The following is a 15,189-nucleotide window of genomic DNA, read 5'->3' as shown; positions in this document are numbered from 1 at the left end:
CTCAGACAAACTAAAAATGTCTATGCTATTGAATAGCCCTCATGTAGAAATTTCTGAAGCAGTTGCTACATTTTTAATCCGTGTTCTACATGATATATAACAATGATCCTGTTTTTGTATTTGGAATGTATGGCACTTCTGGTTTATGCCTAATAAAGGTTTTTGGATTGGATCGGATCGCAAACCTGCAACTGCACACTCTGAAGACAATGCCAAAGATTCAAACCAACATAGGTTAGCAATGGGGGGCCCAAGTTGTCAAGGAACTTACTATCAGTGGCTTCCTGGTTTCCTGAACGAGCGGTGCTTACCTATTCAGGCAGAGAAAAATAGATTCAGAATGCAATTAACATCAATTTGCTCATGACTGGTGCCTCCTTGGGAGATTTCTCTTGAGATAGTCCTGAAAATATCTAAATGAATAATCACATCTCACATAGTAGATAACGGTGAGGCATTCTGTAATATTGGGGAGCTCACCAAATACCCTGTTTCCCCGAATATAAGACATCCTCTGAAAATAAGACGTAGTAGAGGTTTTGCTGAAGTGCGAAATATAAGGCATCCCCAGAAAGTAAGACGTAGCAAAGTTTTTGTTTGGAAGCATGCCCGACGAACAGAACACAGAAAATCCCCTGAAAATAAGACATAGCACATCTTTGGGAGCAAAAATTAATATAAGACACTGTCTTATTTTCGGGGAAACACGGTACTACTGTATGCCCATCAGACATTTTTGATCACAGATTCTTCCACACGCAACATGCTTGGAAGAAATGTTATGTCGCCATGCTGTTAGAGTAATCTGGTTAGGTCAGTAAGGTGATCATCCGAGTAGCAAAGCAGATTTCGGATTTTAAGATAACAGATGGCACTTGCACTGTCGTGGTCAATTAGACAATGTTGCACTTACCTGTAATGGTTGTTAATCAAGTGTCTTCTGTGCCAGGTACCCATGGGGACTGTGCATGCACAGGCCAGCTGGGGAGAACTGACCTCAAGGTTTCTAGAAGCTTGTAAGTATTTGGGGAGCTCTCCTCCTTTCATACCAGAGCCAAGAGCAGGCTGATTTCCCGCTCAAACAGTCACAGGGGTAGGGCTCCTCTCGCCATTCTCCCTTCACTATCATAATTGAACATCATTTGAAGACATAATAGGCCACAGAAGGAAAGGAGGCGTAACTGCACAGAAGACGCTCAATGAACAAGCGCAACTTTGCTTTCATGGTCGTGTCTTCAGTGCAGCCCCACATGGGAGAATAGCAGGCTCATTTGCCACGGAGGCAGGTACAGGTTTGTCTTTGAAGGAACAGCTGCAACGCTGCTCTCCCAACAGCAGCATCTCTCCTGCAGTCCACATGGATGGGATAACGCTAGAGAAATGTGGATGCATCAAAACAAGTCACTGCCTTACAAATGCCATGAAGGTTTGTTTGTTTGTTTGTTTGTTTGTTTGTTTGTTTGATATACCGCCCTATCCCCAAAGGGCTCCGATTGACTGTGGTGAGAAGAGCCGCAGAAGAGGCTTGGGCCCTGGTGGAAAGAGCTCTCACTTGAAGCGGGCAATCCAACTTAGCATTGCCATATAGGTGAACCTCATGGCAGAAACCATCCATCTAGAAATGGTTTGTGGAGAAGCAGCTTTGCTGTTCTCGGAAGTGTCCTCAGATTCAACACTGGAAACAAAAGGATCGTTTGCATCGCAAAGAGGAAGCATGCCGGGACAAGGGTTCTTGCCCCGACGTGCTTCCAGTTCCACCGTGCGCCAGAGTGCCGGTGGGTAATCGGCCGGTGAATCAGTCTTCTTTCCACAGTGGCAAAGAGAGAACTGAGAGAGGAGCGCTTTCCTTATCTCCTTTTATGTGACTGTTTGGGTGGGGAACCAGCCCGCTTTCAACTCCAGAGAGCAAGCGGGGGGGGGGGGGGGGGTTTGCAAGCTTCTGCAAGCCTCCTGGTTACCGTATAAACCGAATTTTTCAGCCTTTTTTTTAGGCTGAAAAATGCCCCCCTCGGCTTATACGAGGGTCATCCCCTCCCCCCCCCCCCGTGCAGAGCCACAGCGCTTACCTATGAGTGGTGAAGCCTCCTCCCCCTCACTAACTCAGGCTTTCTTTCTTGCAGGCTCAAGTTTAAGGCGTTGTTTCAGGGAAGCTGCAATGCTGCAGCATTGCCCTTTTAAGAAAACCATAGACAGGCTGCCTCGAGAGGCAGCTTCCCTGAAACAACGCCTTAAACTTTGAGCCTGCAAGAAAGAAAGCCTGAGTTAGTGAGGGGGAGGAGGCATTCTCGGCTTCCCTTTCTCCTGCTTTCAGCCACTTTCCCTCTCCCCAGACCCGTGCGTGCCGCCTCGCCCCTCCTTAAAAAGCCTCCCAAAGGCTTCTGGGGCGCTCCTTTCCTCCAGCTGTGGCTCCTTTGCAGGCTCAGCACCCTGCTTCCTGATGGATCTTTCCCACCCTCGGCTTATACGTGAGTCAATAAAATTTCCCAGTTTTTTGAGGTAGAATTGGGTGCCTCGGCTTATATGCGGGTCGGCTTATACGCGAGTATATACGGTAGTTCTTTGCAGTTAGCCTGTGGGACTGCACTGATGACACAATGAATGAACTGATTTACCTTCTAAATACCCAGACAAAATGTGGAGAAGACTCCTCCGGGACTGGGGCTACAAGCCTGGAACTCCTAACCCCTCATCTTTAAGTTCACAGTATAACTTTGGGCATGCTATGGAATTCCTTGATTCATAATGGCTTTCTGTGAGAAGCAACACAGGGGAGGGCTCACGTGAGGGGCAAGAGGCCAGCATAACCAACAGCCAAACCAGACAAAGGCACCGGGGGTCATCAGCAACTAGTCACAGGTAACAACTGGAGGCCCAAAGGTATGAAGTGGCCTTAGATGGAGAGTCAGACCATCAGTCCCATCTTTTTGGGTATCATCTACTCAAGCAGTGTGTGATGGAAAATAGTTAGCTGAACTATGTATTAGCTAGAAACATTTGATATTATGCAACCAGTATTATTAGGAAGTTGAAGTATGTGAACATGGAGTTTACAGACTTCATCTCCAAAAGGGGGCGTGTCATGGAAGATGCTATCGCTACAGTAAAGGGAAGTCACATATGACTGTGAAAAGCATCTTTGCCTTTTGATCTCCTGGAGGGAGGACAGGAAGCCATACAAAGGTGCCAGGATGAAACTTCAAAGGCCTAAGTTACCTCGTGGCCTGAACAGAGTTTTCCTGAGAAGGGGAAAATAAAGGTTTTGGAATTCCATCTTGAGACGTGGTCAGAGAAGCATCTCTGGGCCATGGGTTCCCGGAATGGGGACAAAGAACTAAAAGGAATGTAACCAGCTGAGCAACCTCCGTGCATTTAAGTTTTATTTCTTTTATTTCTGTTTTTCAATAAAAATCATTGAGACCTTAGCTGGTTGGAGTTATTGGAGAAAAGAACCCAGGTTTTACTGAAACAAGCGTGGCTCTCCCAGGCTTGCTGTCATGATACAGTGTTTCCCAACCTTTTTGACGTCATGGTACCCTTGACCTCACTCTTCATATCTCACAGTACCCCTGCCATCCTCCCCCCACCTTCCCCTCCCAGTTCCCCTGATTGCCACCCCCTCACCTTCCCCTTACAGGGTGAAGGGAAGCATGAGAGTGGGAGGGTGGGTAGTGGCTGCTGACCTTGCGACAGGCCCTGCCCCCTGGACCAGCTCCATATCCTTGCTGGTGCCTGCGGGAGACACCGCAAAAGTGAGGGGGGCCAGTAGCGTTGCCGTGGTACCCCTGGGACATGCTTACGGCACCCCAGGGTATCATGGAACCCTGGTTGGGAATCGCTGCATGACAAAGTGCTGCCCTCTGGAGCAGTGATGGTGAACCTTTTCGAGACCGAGTGCCCAAATTGCAACCCAAAACCCACTTATTTATCGCAAAGTGCCAACATGGCAATTTAACCTGAATACTGAGGTTTCAGTATAGAAAAAACGGTTGGCTCCAAGGCACGCGTTACTCGGGAGTAAGCTTGGTGGTAGTCAGTTGCATTGCTTTGAAGCAACTGTGCAACGCTTTGAACGGGTGAATCACGATCCTAGGAGGGTTTACTCAGAAGCAAGCCCCACTGCCAGCAACCGAGCTTACGCCCAGGTAAAGGATCACGCTTTAGTTCTTCCCATGAAAATCAGTAGGGTTTAACAGCGCTTAACAGGGTTACCTATGCTGCTTCCCCAAAACTAGGTCTGAGGTTTAATGCTAATAATCTCCCTGAAATAATTACACTATTATCACATGACGAACTCTGTGCACGCGTGCCCACAGAGAGGGCTCTGAGTGCCACCTCTGGCACCCGTGCCATAGGTTCGCCACCACTGCTCTAGAGTCTCCAGCAGAAAAGGGGCTTCCCTGCTGCCAGAGACCCCCCCTGAACCTCAAGAGAGGCACCTGGCTAGTCCAATGGGGCTCAGAGAAGCATTGCAAAACAGATGGGTATCTGCGACTGGGTGCATGCGCATACATGCGAACGTGAAATGTTTCCTTTAAAATATTTTTTTTAAGAATCTATTGGAAAAAAGTGATAAAATACACTGAAGGCTAAAAGAAAATTAACAGATTAAAATAACCCAACTACAAAACAATGCTCATTGTCTCCTCAAGGGCGACAAATACTTTGAGACAACTTTGGTGAGGCAGGAGGAATGTCAAAAGAATTTTAAGCCAGCTACATTTTTATTTATGTTTCCCTTAAGCCTTTTTTTTTTCTTCTGAGCATGTAAATATTTGATCACCATTCTCTGTTATCTTAAAGGGTTGGTCCTCTGAGCCTGAGGGCACACATTTGGCATTCCGTGTTAGTAAGGAGACAGTAAAGGATCACAAAAGGCGTGCCAGACTAGACTGCCATATTGTGTTTGATCATGTCATCCTGCCACATTACAATACAGAGTTGATCTGTAGCCAGCAACAACTGATTTCAAGCCAATAAAAGCCAGCAGCTTGGTACGAATCCTGAATTTAGGAATTTAGAATGCATGTAATGATGAGGCAAGAGATGTTAGGCCAAGACTCACGGATTTTAAAAAAATGTTGTATGTAAAGAAAAATACTGAGCAACCTGAGAAATGTACTTTTGCGGACATATATGTCTGCTAGAAACATGTGATGGCTTTTTGCCAGCAAGTCACAGCCCACACGTGGCAGCCCCGTCGGGTTTTCAAGGCAAGAGACAGAGGCGGTTTGCCATTACCTGCCTTTGCCCATTTAAACATTAATTAGGGCCAGCCCTCCTTAGCTCCCATGACCTATGTCCTATGAGATCCAGCTAGCCTGGGCTGCCCAGGTCAAGGCAAATGGTGAAGTGGGCGCTGGTAGAAAGTGCCAAGAAGTCAAAGCTGACCAAAAGGTTTTCAAGGCAAGAGCAGGACTTCCTTGGTGGCCTCCTATCCATATACTAATCAGGATCAATCCTGCTTGCCCTGTTTCCCCGAATATAAGACATCCCCAGAAAATAAGACGTAGTAGAGGTTTTGCTGAAGTGTGAAATATAAGGCATCCCCCGAAAGTAAGACGTAGCAAAGTTTTTGTTTGGAAGCATGCCTGACAAACAGAACACAGAAAAATAAGACATCCCCTGAAAATAAAACATAGCGCATCTTGGGGAGCAAAAATTAATATAAGACACTGTCTTATTTTGGGGGAAACACGGTAGCTTCCTAGATCTGACGAGATTGGGCTTGACTTGGCCATTCAGCTCAGGGTACGTCAGTGACGTAGCTATAGATTTTTTATGGGCTGGGTTCGAGGCCCCGCCTCCCCAAATTCTGCCCCTCACCTCAGTGCTCCGAGGCTAGGACAGCAGTCTCCCCTGCCCTGCCTGCCTGCCCACCCACCCACCCACCCACCCAGCTTCACCCCCTCTGCTCCCAGCCACCCTCACCGGCTGGGAACCCAGCCAGCAGCCGGCAGTCCCCTCTTCCCTCCCCTCCGGGGAGAAGAGACTGTGGTCCCTGGCCTCAGAGAGCTGCTTTTATAACCACTGGGGGTGGGGGTGGGGCTTGGGAGGTGTGGCCATGACCCCAGGGGCGGGTGGGGCTTATAAAAGCAGCTCTCCAAGGCCGGGGACCGCAGTCTCTTCTCCCCGGAGGAGAGGGAAGAAGGGACTGCCGGCTGGGAGCCCAGCAGGTGGGGGTGCGGGGTTAGGGTTAGGGGGGCGGAGGGGGTGAGAGGGGCGGGGCTTTGGTTTTGTAATGGGGAGTTTGAACCTATGAAACCCCCCTTACCTACGTCCTTGGGGTACGTGACCTTTATTTTTGACATTCTCCAAATAAAGGCATCAGGGTAGAGTGGGCCAAGCATTACTTATAACATGCAGAATCTACATTGGGAATTTTGTTTGCATTTGATGATCCATAAGGTGGGACTCTGGGGCTCTGCCTGACAGAGTGGCGGCTGCCAGCCCCAGAAAAGAATGCCTGTAGCCTTCTCTGTGGTTTGCCTTCTGAGAATTCTTTGGGAATGAAGACGACAGATGGTGAGTACATTTGTCTTCCAGCACGAGAGTAAGCAGAAGTCAGGCTTACCCCCTCAGGGGATCCCTAGAGAGCAAACTAGAAGGGCACTTCCTTTGGATGATCACTAACTACACTGTTGGTCTTGTTCCCTGATAACAAGGTGTTGTTGATTTTCTGCACATTCAGAAGGGCTGCCCAGCCTAGCAATGCAGCCAATACATGAGGGTCACCTATATATTGTAATAGGGCAGACTGATTAAGATCCACAGATCTGATTGCCATGTGCACAGATCTGATTGCCATGTGCAGACACAAACACACAAACACACTACATTTAGTGATCAATAATATTGAACACGTATACTGTAGATGACTTACTGGCATCTTGCACTGAGGCCTAGGAGAAATCGGGAATACTGCCTGTGTAAAATTTGGAAGAAAATAAATGTAGTTAATAATGACTTTTAAAAAAGCAATAAGTTAATAAAAGATGCCTGATCACATCCCTCGTACAACCAACTAAAAGCGCAACACGGAAAATGCCAATGATTTTTTTTAGCCTGTGCATTGAATGAGGCAGCGGCTCCTAGGATGCTCCAGCAACTGGAAGAAGAATGTGTGAATAGGGCAGAGGAAAAGCTATAAGGGGACAGGGATGTGTGTGTTGCACCGCACACAGGGCGCGCACCTGGGCGGCGGACAATCGCCCCTCCCCTCCCCCCACTTACCTCAGTTTAGCCTAAAAAAGTTCAGGCTGAAAAAGTGGCCTGTTCAGTTCAGGCTGAAAAAGAGCCCTGGTGGGAACTACACTGGTGGGAGATCAGGTATAATTCTAGAAGATCTCTAGGCCTGACCAGGAGGCTGGCAACCCTAGGGCAGAGGCTGAAAAGCTCACTTAGAAGCGCAGGTGATTTGGGCCTTAACCCCTTCCTCACTCTCACTGGTGTGTGTGTGTGTGTGTGTGTGTGTGTGTGTATAAACCTTTAATGGCATAATTAAAACAACAGCAGCAATATACCAGCAACAATGGCAACCTCAGTGTAATGATACAATCTCTAGTACAGTTATAACCGTTTGCTGACGACAGAGCACAAAAAGTTAGCCAGCGCTTCCAATACACTTGCAGAACCACAATCCAGCATCGTTACCACAATTGATAGATCAGTATTATCAATGGGGGATTTTAACCACGGGTTTAGATATTTATTCCTGGCTAAACTGTGTAACGGGCAGTGTAATATCACATGTTGGATTGACTCTTCGTAAGCTGAACTGCAGGGACAAAATCTTTCATTAAAAGGCACTTTCTGTATTCTACCCTGAGTGGTAGCTGAAGGGAGAATATTGCACCTGGCAAGGGTCAGGGCTCGTCGCAATTTGGGTTCTAGAACCAAATGGAAATATTTGGCCATGGTATATGGCAGTGGTGGCGAACCTTTGGCACTCCAGATGTTATGGACTGCAATTCCCATCAGCCCCTGCCAGCATGGCCAATTGGCCATGCTGGCGATGGGAACTGATATGATCCATAACATCTGGAGTGCCAAATATTCGCTCCTGAAGTATATGGTTTTAACGGTATACCCAAGTGCAAGGGAGAGCAGCGTTTATTAGCCTGCTGCATCAGGTGACTATACTCGAGATCAGCCCTTCCTCACTCATCACCCATTTCCTCCCTCCAATTCAGTGGATTTTGTGTTATTTGCCTTAGGAAAGCAGCTTCCATTGACTGCCTCCTCTGACTCCCCTGTGGTAACCAGCTATTAACAGCTGTCAAATATTGTTGATGTGTTTGGCCCTGAATGTCGTGTACGACCTGCCAGTACTGGGTCAGGTTTCTCTGCTGCTGCATGTGGTGTCCACCAGTGGCAAGCCCTTGGGGAGCTCAGTAGCAGAGCAAAATGGAAGTGACCATCCCCACTGCTAGTCAGAGGTACACTGTGTCTGGGTCAAGGGGTGGCCTTTAGCTGCTGTGGCTCAGTCGGCATTAGCTACCACCGGAGGCCGGGGAAATTTACCATGCCCGGGTGCCATGCCCGCTAGGGTCACCACGGGGGTGGAAAATCGCCCCCACACCCCTCCCCCTTCCCCTCTCGCCCGGCCCCACCCGGCCCCACAGAAGCTGGCTGAACTGAGGTAAGTGGGCAGGGAACGGGGCCCAGGGGCCATTTTGCCCCAGGCGCCATTTCCTCTCCCCCACGCCACTGCCGTGGCTAATGGCTACTGAAAGAGATCTTATGTAGAATGTTCTCCGCTGCAGACCCACACATTTCTGTGAACTGAACAGCACCCAAAAGCATACGTACTCCTTTGATGAAAACCACACGGCCTGGAGGTCCCGGAGGTCCAGGTGGCCCAGGCACGCCCGGGTGGCCCTGAGGAGAAAAAAGGAAGACGACTCCTTACTAGTAACACCAATCAGGAGAAGGGGCCCAAAAGGGCCTCCCAGCACACAGGCGTTGGAATCAGAGGTGGGATCCAGCAGGTTCTCACAGGTTCCCGAGAGTAGGTTACTAATTATTTGTGTGTGCCAAGAGGGGGTGACTAATGGGTGATTTTGCCACGTGATTTTTGCCCCTCCTCTCAGCAGTAGCGCGCAGAACTTGAAGCGTCCTTGCCACAGCCCCACCCAGCAATGCTCCATCCCTGGAATACCCGGCCACGCCCCCATTGTGCCCCGCCTAGCCCCATTGGCGCTACGCCACAGTTTGAATCCCACCACCATGGGAACCTGTTAATAAAATTTTTGGATCCCACCACTGGTTGGAATGCCATTTTCATTTTAGACAGAGCACCTTCTTCATAATGTGACAGACAACTTCTGGTGGCTGATGTTGGGGTGGGAAGTCTTCGAGAGCAGCCAGGTGGGAAGCCGTGCCCTCCCCACTCCACCTTCTGTTGGAGCGTACTGCTTTTCATTTGTAAGAAGTTAAGCACCCTGACACTTGATCCTTGCTGCTGTTCCAAAGGCAGCAAACCTGCGAGAATTTTGCTTTCTGCCGACTTGTTCCTCCTTTGAAATCTCACTTTACCCCCCTATTTCCACAACAGAAGAAGGACTTGAAAGACCCAAGAGGTTTAACTGGAGAGGCTTGTTCTGTTCTGCCCTAATTCAGAAGAGTAAATAATTCAGCGCCCCAAACTTCAGATGGAGAAATGAACCTCACAGTGTTAATCTGTGAGTATAGGCTCACAGTCTATACCAGTGATGGCGAACCTTTTCGAGACCGAGTGCCCAAATTGCAACCCAAAACCCATTTATTTATTTCAAAGTGCCAACACGGCAATTTAACCTGAATACTGAGGTTTTAGTTTTAAAAAAAACGGTTGGCTCCAAGGCACGCGTTACTCAGGAGTAAGCTTAGTGAAGCAACCGTACAATGCTTCAAATGGGTGAATCACGATCCAAGGAGGGTTTACTCAGCAACCGAGCTTACTCCCAGATAAAAGATCATTCCCAGGCCAGCCTGGGTGTGTGTGTGTGTGTGCGTGCGTGCGTGCGTGGTGATTTTCCACCCTCCTCCCACATGATGAATTCTGTGCGTGAGTTCCCACAGAGAGGGCTCTGAGTGCCACCTCTTGCACCCGTGTCATAGGTTCGCCACCACCGGTCTATACTCATCTATTTTCCTTAAAGCTTCCTGTTGAAAACTTATTTGCTCTATAATGAGTGCAAACCAAGGAGAGGCATGTAGAAAAGCCTTTAAACCCCCATTTGCCTTATAGGGTCTACACACTAAAATGAATAAAGAAAAGCACACCCATGCAATTTGTGACCCGCCAAGCCATAGGTTATCCATCAGTCACGGTCAGGCAGGTATTCATCAATCCATTTTTGCAGTCCCAAGCAGGAACCAAAAGATGTGATTTGATTCAGGGAGGGGAAGGTCACAAGGTGTACAGGACAGTTCTACCATGTGTGTTCTTCACGCAATTTTGTCTCATCACTTTATTGTACAACAGGGGTGTCCAACTCTGCCGCTTCAGGTGTTCATGGACTACAATTCCCATCAGCCCCTACTGGCATGGCTGCCAGCAGGGGTTGATGGGAATTGTAGACCATGAACATGGAAGGCAGAATAGTTGGACCAATGCTAACTATCTCAGGGCCCACAGGCTAATCCCAGGCAGAGTAACTCCAGTCTGAGCCTATAGAAATCAGTGATTTTGCAAATGCTTATGCTTTGTGAACTAACTCACAGGCAGGGTGAAATGAAACTCCGCCTGTGATGCTAGATCTTTGACGGCTGATTCACACAGCCAGTCACCAGGGAATGTTTGGGACTGGGTTTCGTGATGTTTTTCATCGGTGAAAAGCTTTAAATAAGTATTATTATCACCAAGAGGTGTTCACATTCACCTGATAATGATAGCCATGCTGGTCACTCTAACCTCTGCATAAGCTCAGACACACTCATCAATCCCAACAGACCACTCTTATTCCTTGGAACCTGGATTTCCTGTATGTGTGTGTGGCTCCACCTCTTGCAGCAGCCATTTTGTGGGTGGCTCCATTTTATTGTTGCACTCTATATCTTCAACAAGGTTGGGGATCCCTCATTTAGAGGAACTGATCCTGGTGTTCCTTTAGTTAACAGGTGTTTTTCCTCCTAAGTCAGCTTCACACTGCCAAGAGAGCAATTCTACTTCCTTCTCTGGGCTTCATCTTGGGCCAACCGCCTTCTCTGCTGTTAGGGATGAGAAGAGACTGAAGAAGCCCTGAGCCCCAATGAGGCAGGTGATGATGGGAATATCTCTCAAGGTGCAGAAGGTCCATGGGTGCCATTGGCCAGGCAGTGTGTCCCATGGTCACAGTCTCCTCCTGACCTCCTACTGGTTCTGTGACCTGGAAGAGGTTCAGTGATCCTGATGATTCCTCCCTGCCCAAACCTTCAGATTCAGTCTGTCCTGTCACGGGACATGACTATCCAGCATTTGATCCCAGAAAGCCTATGAGGAGGACATGAAAACAACAGCCTTTCCAGGACTCACATGTACACTGCCTCTGAATTTGGAAGTTCTACTTAGCTATCATGAATTTGCCTACATCCCTTTTTTTTAAACCACCACTACATTCAGCACAGTAAAAACCTCCCACCTTGGGGCTTTCCCCACTTACCTTCTGCTGCGCGCTACTCCAGGAAAGTAGCAGGGTCCAGCGGCACTCCCCACTTGCAAGGGCAGCAACCACGCAGCCGCCCCGATGCTGCCGCTCTTGCACCACCTCAGCGCACTTTTCATTCTGGCTTTGAAACGGGCACCTTTTGATGACCCCGCTATGGACAGGAAGCTGCCAGGAATGACGCGCGCTGAGGGGGCGCGAGAGCGGCAGCAGAAGGTGAGTGGGGAAAGCCCCCTTAATTAGCACTGTGGCAAGCAGTACTGCTTTCTTGTTTTGTTTTGCCTTTTCCAATCTTCAAATGTTATTAGTATTTAGGACACTTACAAAAAAAAAAACCAAAGAAAAGGGGAAAAAATCACTAACTTAAGAAAAAAACATTTAGTATGACTCCCAATTTCATCTACATCACAGTAAAAAAAAATCAATATCACTTGCTGTTTAACCACATACTTACAATTTCAACTTCATAACCACTACTAATAAACATACCTCTCTCTATTAGGTCTTATATTAGCAATCCACTAATCTTCACAAGCCACTCATCATTTTAATTTTTTTCTATTTTACCCAAATAACCCATCAGTGGTTTCCAACTGTCCAAAATTCAACCAAGCTCCTTTCTTTCAGTAAATGAGTTTGCCCATCTGACTACAGTTATGTCTTTTTCAAATATTTAATAAGAACTTGTTGTTCAGTTCAAACTTACATATAACGTCACGCCCCGTTCACCTTTTATTCCTCTCAGTCCATTCAAGCCGGGGCGTCCCTGGAGGGAAAAAAGGAGATGATTTCTGGCCCAAATATAAATAATGCGGGTTGGGGGGTGGGCTCCAAAAATGGTATACATACAGGCCGACCAGGAAAACCAAGTTCTCCTTTAGGTCCTGGAGGCCCAATTGGTCCCTAAAAACAAAATAATAAAAGGTGGTTAGCAGAAGGAAAGAAAAACTGGTCAGATGTTATAAACATGCCAATGAACTTGTGGCTGCATTCGAAGCTGAATTTTTTCCCCATTGTCCCTCAAACTGTCGTTACTGTTTGTGTCTTTCCACCTTCATAAGCATGCCTAAGCACAGTACACACTTTGTCTGAAACTGACACAGTTAACCCTGAAACAAAATGACTCTAACTGAAATCAAAAGGCCTCTGTTTAATTCATGCCCCACCCTTTTCCCAAACAACCAAGGACGTAGGTATAGATTTTTCATGAGGTGGGGGTTCGGGGTGGGGCCACACCCCCACCCACCCCTAGGGCATGGCCACGCCTCCCCATGTCCCGCCCCCAGCCTAGCGCTTATAAAGCAGCTCTCCAAGGCCAGGTACGGCAGACTCCCTCACTCTGCCCTCCCCTGCCCCCCACTAGCTGGGCTCCCAGTGGGCAGCTGGCAGTTCCTTCTGCCCTCCCCTCTGGGCAGAATCATAGAGGGAAAAAGGAGCCTGGTGCAAAATCTGAGTTTTGCACACACACCCTCCCCCTGGGCAGCTGCTGTGATGCTGGAATCCACCCCCAAACAGCATCACTTTCAATGGTGTTTAAACTAGAGAGCCCAAATTCTCCTTTTAAATCCACCTTAAAGGGAGAATCTGGGGTCCCTAGTTAAACAGCATTGAAAGTGATGCTGTTTTTTGAAGATGGATTGACCCCCACCGTGAAACAGCATCACTTTCAATGTGGCGTAGTGGTTAAGAGCAGGTGCATTCTAATCTGGAGGAACCGGGTTTGATTCCCCGCTCTGCCACTTGAGCTGTGGAGGCTTATCTGGGGAATTCAGATTAGCCTGTGCACTCCCACACACGCCAGCTGGGTGACCTTGGGCTAGTCACAGCTTTTCGGAGCTCTCTCAGCCCCACCTACCTCACAGGGTGTTTTGTTGTGTGAGGGGCAAGGAGATTGTAAGCTCCTTTGAGTCTCCTACAGGAGAGAGAAGGGGGGATATAAATCCAAACTCTTCTTCTTCTTCTTCTAAGACAGATTCTCCCTTTAAATCCATGCAGAATGGGGTGGATTTAAAAGGAGAATCTGGGGAAATTTGGGGGGTGCCTGCTGTCAGGGTGCAATTGTTAAGCTAGAAGCACCAAACTTTCAGGGTATCTTTAGGAAACTCTCCTAATGATACTACCCAGGTTTGGTGAAGTTTGGTTCAGGGGGTCCAAACTTATGGACCCTCAAAGGTGTAGGCCCATCTCCTATTACCTCCCTTTGGAAACAATGGGGAATGGGGCACCTCTTGTCCCTAGGCAAATAACGCCACTGGTTTTGAGCATGCCCACATTAAGGGAAAACCATAAACAACTCACCATTGCCCCAGGTGGTCCTATTTCTCCTGGCACACCCTGTGAGAAAAGGGTTACGTTAGATATTAGGGAGAACACAGCATCACCTGCCCAACAGAGCAAGCAAGGAAATCACAGATAAGCCAAGAAAGCTACCTTCTCTCCTGGTCTCCGGATCAGTTCTGTCAGCGAGTCTGTTGAAGCAAAGATAGCTCCCGGCTCTCCTTTTTCACCCTACAAAAAGCCACAGCATAATTTGTTGGATGGTTACACACAAGAAACCTCACATACTGTCCACCCACGGCACAAGCATTTGGGATTTCAAATTCATTCAGACTGAAAGTGGTGTGAATTATTTCAACTTTTCACATTATAGGGAAAGCAAAGATCTATATCCTTGCTGCATTTAGTCAAGATATGCCAGTGGTGGTGAACCTTTGGCACTCCAGATGTTATGGACTACAATTCCCATCAGCCCCTTCCAGCATGGCCAATTGGCCATGCTGGAAGGGGCTGATGGGAATTGTAGTCCATAACATCTGGAGTGCCAAAGGTTCACCACCACGGCGATATGCCAAGCCAGACATGACAATGGGACTCAGCACCCAGAGCTCACAAGCGTTCATCTGTCTAAGGAGCAGGTATCCAGAGCCAACATTCAGTTTGGGACTATGGAATGTATGTTGTGTGTGTGTGGTGTGTGTGTGGTGGGGGTGGGGGTGTTCTTTCCTCTGCATTATTTCCTGAAACTGGAAGACCCCAACAGAGTTGTTACTCACCTCACTGGAGCTGTATATTTATTCCTGTGAGGCAACAGAAGATCTGAATGGCTGTTGCAGGCCAAGAAAATGACACTAAGGCCCCTTCCGCACACGCAAAATAATGCGTTTTCAAACCAGTTTCACAACTGTTTGCAAGTGGATTTTGCTATTCTGCACAGCCTCAAAGAGCACTGAAAGCAGTTTGAAAGTGCGTTATTCTGCATGTGCGGAATGAGCCTGAGGGAAAAGGCTCAATTCTCTCTCTACCTCACCCCCCAGCTCCAATTTGAATCAAAGCCCTGCACGCGTGCTGTTTTCTGCAGCCAAAACTCCTAGCATTAAACCTGCTTTGGATTCCACTCTCCGGGTTCAGACTTTAGGAAAGGAGGGGATGTTTTGTAAGTCTGCAGCAGAATCTCAAAGGCACAGAGATTGATTATCTGTTCCCCAACACTGCCAACACACCGCAAGAAATTACTCCCAAGATGTTTTCCACTTGATTCACCCTTCCCAGTCTTTACATCCAACTC

The 15,189-nt window shown here is 48.0% G+C and overlaps 1 protein-coding gene across 1 annotated transcript in view; it reads right to left on the bottom strand.

Moving 5' to 3' along the window:
* The window catches only part of COL15A1 (collagen type XV alpha 1 chain), a 232,531-nt gene that overhangs the window by 27,974 nt on the left and 189,368 nt on the right, over window positions 1-15,189 (bottom strand). Inside the window, exons 26-32 of the mRNA XM_048511716.1 lie at window positions 14,055-14,132; window positions 13,923-13,958; window positions 12,474-12,527; window positions 12,331-12,390; window positions 8,809-8,877; window positions 6,881-6,922; window positions 272-311 (exon numbers count right to left, since the gene is read on the bottom strand). Coding sequence (XP_048367673.1) covers window positions 272-311; window positions 6,881-6,922; window positions 8,809-8,877; window positions 12,331-12,390; window positions 12,474-12,527; window positions 13,923-13,958; window positions 14,055-14,132 — 379 coding nt within the window. The remainder of the gene's footprint in view (window positions 1-271; window positions 312-6,880; window positions 6,923-8,808; window positions 8,878-12,330; window positions 12,391-12,473; window positions 12,528-13,922; window positions 13,959-14,054; window positions 14,133-15,189) is intronic.

The sequence above is a fragment of the Sphaerodactylus townsendi genome, linkage group LG11 (assembly GCF_021028975.2).
Source record: "Sphaerodactylus townsendi isolate TG3544 linkage group LG11, MPM_Stown_v2.3, whole genome shotgun sequence".
NCBI classification, from domain to species: Eukaryota; Metazoa; Chordata; class Lepidosauria; order Squamata; family Sphaerodactylidae; genus Sphaerodactylus; species Sphaerodactylus townsendi.
This window is presented reverse-complemented; position numbering and strand designations above follow the sequence as displayed.